Source organism: Drosophila tropicalis, unplaced genomic scaffold (assembly GCF_018151085.1).
Source record: "Drosophila tropicalis isolate 14030-0801.00 unplaced genomic scaffold, ASM1815108v1 contig_593, whole genome shotgun sequence".
NCBI classification, from domain to species: Eukaryota; Metazoa; Arthropoda; class Insecta; order Diptera; family Drosophilidae; genus Drosophila; species Drosophila tropicalis.
The window spans coordinates 11512630-11519814 of record NW_027173070.1 but is presented as its reverse complement, the minus strand read 5'-3'; the positions used below and the strand labels follow the sequence as shown (position 1 = coordinate 11519814).

At 36.7% G+C, this 7185-nt stretch overlaps 1 protein-coding gene across 1 annotated transcript; it reads right to left on the bottom strand.

The window, feature by feature from the left end:
- Window positions 1-4553: 4553 nt before the first annotated feature.
- LOC137578135 (serine-threonine kinase receptor-associated protein) lies at window positions 4554-6107 on the bottom strand. Its single transcript, XM_068291782.1, has one exon. The coding sequence runs from the start codon at window positions 6051-6053 to the stop codon at window positions 4554-4556; it is 1500 nt and encodes a 499-aa protein (XP_068147883.1). The 5' UTR covers window positions 6054-6107.
- Window positions 6108-7185: the final 1078 nt, after the last annotated feature.

The following is a 7185-nucleotide window of genomic DNA, read 5'->3' as shown; positions in this document are numbered from 1 at the left end:
ACAAAAAGATAACAGTGAAAATTTTAAAAACAAGTGTCAAAGATTTAAGTGGATTTTTGTTTATTACTCAATCTATGTACAAATTCATAATCAATTGTGATTAATATTAGCAGTTGTTTCAGATTAGTTGAAGAACTAGTTGATTCGGAAGGTATGGACATACCAAGACAACTTATATACTAGAAATACATATTTAGGTCATTCCCAAATAGACTTTTAGAAGCTAAACATCTTCTATTTGTATTTAATTCATCAAATAAAAAGAAATTATAAGTTTATGTACAAAGAATTTTTGAATTTCGGAGTACAAAATTATATTTGAAGTAATCAAGCACCATTTGTCCTAAGAATATTAGGGATCTCTAAGAAACTTCACACAATGACTTAGTAGTTAATGTAGTTGGTTTGATTATTAAAACTCTCATCATTTCCGTTTACCATTTCAAATTTCCTGCGCTCCAGTCTCAAATATTCCCGCATTTCGTAGGACGAACCCTCAAAACATCTATCAACAGTCATTCAAAGCGATGCATCTCGTCATTCTGTGGTGGGGCATTTGAGAAAAACATTAATAATAATTAGTCCAAGGAAAATATATAGAATTAAATGCAATTCATGTTATTAATGATGGATTTTTTCCTTTTTCAATATTCTAAAAAAACGTAAAAGAGTGAGAAAACAGAAAGTAAGCAAAACGTTGTCGTGCAGAGTCAGCGGAAATGTGAACGAAAATGTGAAAATGTATTTTGTAGTCCACGGGCCATCAAAATATTTACAGGTCGGTCATAAAGTTGAATATTTTATGGGTTAACGCAAAATTTTTATATGTAATTGCAGATAATTTTTATAGAACAATCAAAAGCGGAGCGCGAAAAAAAAGGAGCGAAAAATCGAAAAACAGCAAGGGGTAGACAAAATAGAAGACGATGAAGGTAACAGCCACTCCTCCCTCCCATTGTTAATATGAAAGTAGACTATCAATCCATAGACAGATGCCTTTTTGGGTACGAGAGAGAGAGAGTGGGTCCTCTGTTGCGTGTGAGTCTGCCAAATGTGTCAAGACAAATCAATAAACTTCTAATTTTATTACACAAAAACGGAAAGGAGAATGGGTAAGGGAAGAACGTACGTTAGAGATACACCGATCTGTCAATTTCTATTGTCAATTTGACAATTGATATCTCACACATCATTTGATTCGAGTGCGCACAATGAGATTGTTTATGCCATTTTTGGGATTGCCAAAAACTGCATTTATTTCAAAAACGGAGGGTTGATCGACAGCCCAAAATTCGGATATCAGCTTTCCTTCTACCTTTCTAAAGAGAGTGGGTAAGAAAGATTGGCATCTTGCAATTTTCACCTTTCTCGAGGGGTTGCGGTTTGCTTAGACTATTTACAAGCAAAATCTATAGAAATTGCCATTATTTTTACCTTCTTTTTTCTTAATGCTGGCATATTGTCTATTTAAGTTGTGGATTTTGGTCAGAGTTCAAATATGGGTACATTTTGACTAATGACATTTGGTTAGGCCTATATATTGTTTGCATAAACTCATTGATTTTTTGTGGGTCAATGGAGAGTGCGAGAGACGGAGAGTGAGAAAGAAATGAATGAACTTTGATCCCTACTTATTTGGGATGCTTTTTAGCGAAATTTTGCATCTAATTAGCATGTGACAGGATCTTGAGGCAAATTTTGTTATCTCATTGCATTGTCAAGTGAAGCTCTTAGGGATATCCGTTTAATTTCCCCTTAGCCAAAAGAAGCGACAAATTTCATTTTCTCTCCTTGAGAGGCACACCCACACATACATACACTCACACACACAATGGAGTTCCTTCTCGTCCTTTGTGAAAGTGAAATCGAGTCAATTGCTGCGGCAATGTTTGTGTTAGTCTTGCGGTTGGCTCCTGTTCCTCCTGCTAAAAGGGCACTGACAATTGGCTCAGGTACATGGTAGGAAAGTGGAAGTCGAAGAACAGATTGCCAAAAGGTGTTGAAAGATTCACTGTGTGTGTGTGTGTGTGTGTGTGTGTGTGTGTGTGGATGTGGGTGTGTGCACAGGTGTCATCTTGTAGCCAGGACACGCGCCGTCACTGGAGGGCAAAGTCAGCACCCTGCTTAAATTTCTTTTGTGTTACGTTTTGAAATATGAATTGAATCTCTACTTGCTTGAGAGTGCATTTAATATACATTATGCCTTCGTCCCTTTTGGTATACCTGATGCTCCTCCTGTTCTGCTAATATCCTGCCGAAAAAGTTACGAGTAGTTTGCTATCTTGGCTCGTCTGTTTGCCAAAAAAAAAGGAAAAAAAATGAAAAAGAAAGAAAACGAAAACGTAAACGTAAAGGAGAAATCAGTTTGCGCCATATAATATCCGCTGAAACGTTTAAGTGAGATTAACAAGTGATGACAGAGCACAGAGCAAAGGAGAACAGCTCTGGATAGAATTGAAGCTCTGCAGGATGAAAATGAGGGCCTTAGGATGTGTGCTTTTTATTAAATTAAAAGTGCCAAAGCAAAGCCAAGCCAAGCAAAGTAAAAATGAAGTCTGCTGCCGTTTTGTTATGGGTTTTCGTTTGAGTACGAGGCATATAAGGTTCTGGGTTATGGGCCTTCTCTCGCTTTTGTTCGACATTTGTTTGTTTGGCTCGTCCGAAAAAAAAAAAAAAAAAAAAAAAAAAAAATAGCGGGCTTGAAAATTATTTAAGGGGCTTAAAATTGAATATCTTAAAGTTTATTCTACTTTAGCGTTTTTAAAATACGTTTATATATGCTTTTATTTCTTTGATTTTTAGACATTTTCTCATCTTTGGACTTTTAGGACCGTCAATCGATCGATTTAGCTAACAAGAATTTAAAAAAAAAAAAAAGGAAAGAAGAAGGAAGGAAGAATTTTGAGCAAAGTAAATGTAACTACTTTACTTCAGTTGTTTTCAAAACCGTAAAACTTTTCAATATTTTCAAACCAAGTAAAGTGGCAATAAATCAAAACATATAGTATCTTTAAGATGCTATCTCAATCTCGCCTAGATTTTCTCTTACAAAACGAAAAATCGTTAGTAGAAAGTTCTTGTCCCCTGTTGGGAGTGTTTCAAATCATTTTTCATTGCCCTTTACGAAACTATTTTGATCCTTGGACAAATGACCGATCATTAATATTACCAATGAGAATATCTTAAGATCAGGACATTTATAAATGGATTTTCTTACCTCAAACAGGGTGTCATCTCCCTCTCTCTCTTTCTCTATCTGTGGGACAAATTACTGCGGTCAATTTATTTGTGGTTATTTCTTGGGATTATTGATGGGTTATTTTTATGCAAATATTTTTACTGGCTACCGGTTAAAGTAAATCCTTTTACTGATCCTTATGGCTACTGTGCGCAAAAAAAACAGAAAAACACAGAAATGTATCATCAATCATTGGACAAAAATGAAACGCACTTGTCTCAACCACAAGGAATGACAACTCAGTTTCAATTTGTATATCGTATAGTCACTAGATAAACACACAGAGGCAAAGGAGACAGACACACAGAGCCTTGACTTTTGAGGTTGTGTGAAAAGGTTCCTCTATTCCTGGTAAACGCGTGGAAAACGTGTTTTCTTCTATTTCGTTGGCAGGAAAAACTCGTTTTATCTGTCTACCGGTAAAGAAGGATGGGGGAAAACATATAAATATTTATGGAAAAACGTATTTTTAGAGAACAGAATCGGGGGAAGGAGAATAAATAAGAAAAAGCAAACAAATAAAGTCAAAAAGTTGACAATTCTCTCTTGAGATAGGTCAGTCAGAGAATGAAAGTCAGAGAGAGAGAGAGAGAGAGAGGGAGAGAGTCTGTTTGCTCCCCATTTAGCCGAGGCTGTAATAAATGTATCTATCTATATTTGTCTTGGCTATCAGTTTAACTACCCCAACAATAACAAGGAAAAAATTCACTTTGGATACATACAAAATAAAACTGCATTTATGACTCTGATTGGTGAGAAATGCCATATAAAAGAACCATACTACGATACGATCAAACATCAGAATACAGATCCTTTTCTTCTCTAACGAAATCTTCAATAAAATGCGCAGCCACGGATAAAATGAAATGAAATAAGAAAACAGGTTATTACCCAAGCGCAGGTAGATAGATTCCTTGGGGTTTTCAATCACAATCACGACAGACGAAGACGACGACGATGAGGAAGACAAACAAATTTATTAGAGAAAAGAGCCCAAAATCAAATGCATGACCCTTTTTATTCCAAATACCCTTCAAATTAATGTGGGGTATATTGGATACTAGCTAATTTAAGCAGGAAACATGTATTAACTTGTTAATATTCTATATTCTGTTTAAGACATAAACCGTGTTTTTAGGCTGCAAAATGAAATCCTTAGACATTAAGTTATGAGAGCCTTCAAAATAAAAGGGTATCTAGAAGTCTTTGAGTAAACGTATACCGAAATTTTATAACACACAAAACATAAAAGAAGTTAAGAAAAAACAAAATGAATGAACACAAAACAAAAAGAACAAGTACAGTTGCGTTTCCATTAATAATCGTGCTCCTGATCATACATAGTGTAGTCATATTCAGAATCATCAATCGTTATATTATTATAGTTTGGGACATAATATTCTTCTTCATTAATATTAGGATCATAATACTCTGTTTCAGTAGACTCCAGCAGTTCACCCTCCTCATGCTCAACCTCTTCTTCATACTGGCTTAGTTCCTCCTCTTCGTCATCATCCTCCTCAATGTCAATTTGTTCAGATGAGTCTCTTTCTTCCTCTTCATAATCTACATATGACTCTCCTGTTGCAAACGCCGAATTATCCACTGATTCTTCAGCGTCATGATCCTCCACGTCCTGAATTTCCACCTCATGCTCAACCTCTTCTTCATACTCGCTTAGTTCCTCCTCTTCGGCAATGTCAAATTGTTCAGATGAGTCTCTTTCTTCCTCTTCATAGTCTTCTTCATAATCTACATTTGACTCTCCTGATGCAAACGCCGAATTATCCACCGATTCTTCACCGCTTATAGGTCCATCAGAGAAATCCTCCATATTCAGATCGCGAATCTCTCCCTCCTCATAGGCAACTTCTAGACTCACATTGGATTCCTCTTCTTCAGGGGGTTGTACAGTGTGTGGCCAAAGCATTACATAACCTTGACTCGTACAACAGGCAAACTTTTTCCCATCGGGACTGTACTTTACACAACGTATATAATCATCATGAGCTTTAAAACCAGTTAGTAATTCGCCTTCGGCGTAATCATACTTATAGATATACCAAGACGAGCAACAGACAAATGAACTCTTCTCTGGATGCAATGTGGCACCTTCCAACTTGACGAGCAGTTTGCGTTGTGCGAGCACCTCGAATCGTTCCGCATTCAGAAAGATAATGCTGCTACCGTAACCTATGGTCAATGTTTCATTATCAGCGCACATTTCCAATGACTTGGCATGATGTGGTAGAAATATGGAATTTGTTTCCTTGCCACTACGCAAATCCCACATTCGTACAGATCGATCATAAGACGATGAAATGATGCATGAATCAGTCTTACAGAAACTGATATTACGAACGCCACGAGAATGACCTTTGAACTCAACCACAGGATGTTTACTTAGATGTTCAATATCATAGACAGATACACTTGGATTCGCATTTAGATTGCCGGTTGCAAATGACTTGGATTTCATATCAAATGACACCGAACTTACTGGATTACTTTGGCGAAATTTTTTAATTAAACTCCCATCGTAGGCATTCCAAAGACGTGCCGTTTTATCATTACTGCCAGTGATCATAAGAGTCGCCTTATCATTCAATGAGACACCAAGAATGTCATCCTTATGACCCTCACACGTAAGAATATGGTCACCCGTGGCACCCCGATATATTGAGGCTTTGCCCTTCTGATAACCCATAGCTAAATAGTAGTCCGATTCACATACTTTACTATAGGAAATATCTAGGACACCGGCAGTTAGTCCACCACAGTATATGGGCAATTGATTCGTCTGCTGATTTTCCATTATAATGGTCTGAATTAAAGATGTTCTTATAAAAGTTGTAGATGATTTAATGAATTTTGTTTTGTAGCTCTGTAATTAAAATTTAAAAATTGCTTACACATTTTGACAAAGTTTTCCATCACCTGGGAATTTTATTTGTTTTTTTTTTCGTTCAATTGGTTAATAAGTTCATTTCCTTAACCATAGCGCACCTGCCAGGACTAAGAACCAAGTCCTTGCGGTCACAGTTCGTGAGCGAAAAAAAGCAATTTTATGGCAATTTTCTTACGTGGCCAAACCGTAACAACTATATGAGTTATATGGTAAATATCGTTGTATACGTTACTAAAACTTGGTCATGCTAGATGGAACACACGTGGCATATTGTCGCTGATCAGTCAGCGTGGGGTAGTAAGAGTATATCATATCTAAGACGGGTGGTTTTCTGTTGATTTTTGTTCTTTTTTTTTTGTGGTGCGGCGATAAGAGGCATTGGTATTGCATTTCAAATGAGTATAACGTATATTTTATGCAGACAAGACGAGGGGGCGGACTAACAAAAGATAACGAAAATTTCTAGATCATGACCTTCAACATAACACTTCTTAGATATTATTTACTTAAACATTTCAAGAGGCGAAGGGTCCCATAGAAAATAAAGATCCCATGGCTTTACTTGTAATAATTATTGTCAAAAAAAAAGGAGATATTAATTTAAAGCCAGCATTTGTTAGCTTTTTTTTAGAAATCGATTATCTAATACCCGCACACGTCGCATCGTGGCATTTTGCCCTTATAAAAGGCTTAGAGACGAATGATGGGCACTTGAAATACATGAGTTTTTCACCTCTTTTGTGACGCCTTTTTTCCGTGTGTTTACACAGGGGACAACCCCCAGGATGTATGAACATATCCATTCCAGGATATCCTGTAGAAAGGAAATTACTTAAAAGGATCACGAACTCTTTTCAATGCCCCCTCCACCCTACCCCGTAACCCTCTCCCGACTGTTGTCTTGAGTTGTTTATGTTTCAAGCCTGACTGCAACTCAACGCGGGCAGAATTTCTCAAATTTGTTAAAAAGTGTGTAAATTTACGTTTCATTTTTTTTTTTTTTTGTTTTCTTGAGGAGGGTGTGTCCCATAGAGACCAC

Bases quoted from the DNA above. Each gene is read 5' to 3' on its own strand.
- LOC137578135 (XM_068291782.1), bottom strand. From the start codon at position 6,053: ATGGAAAATCAGCAGACGAATCAATTGCCCATATACTGTGGTGGACTA.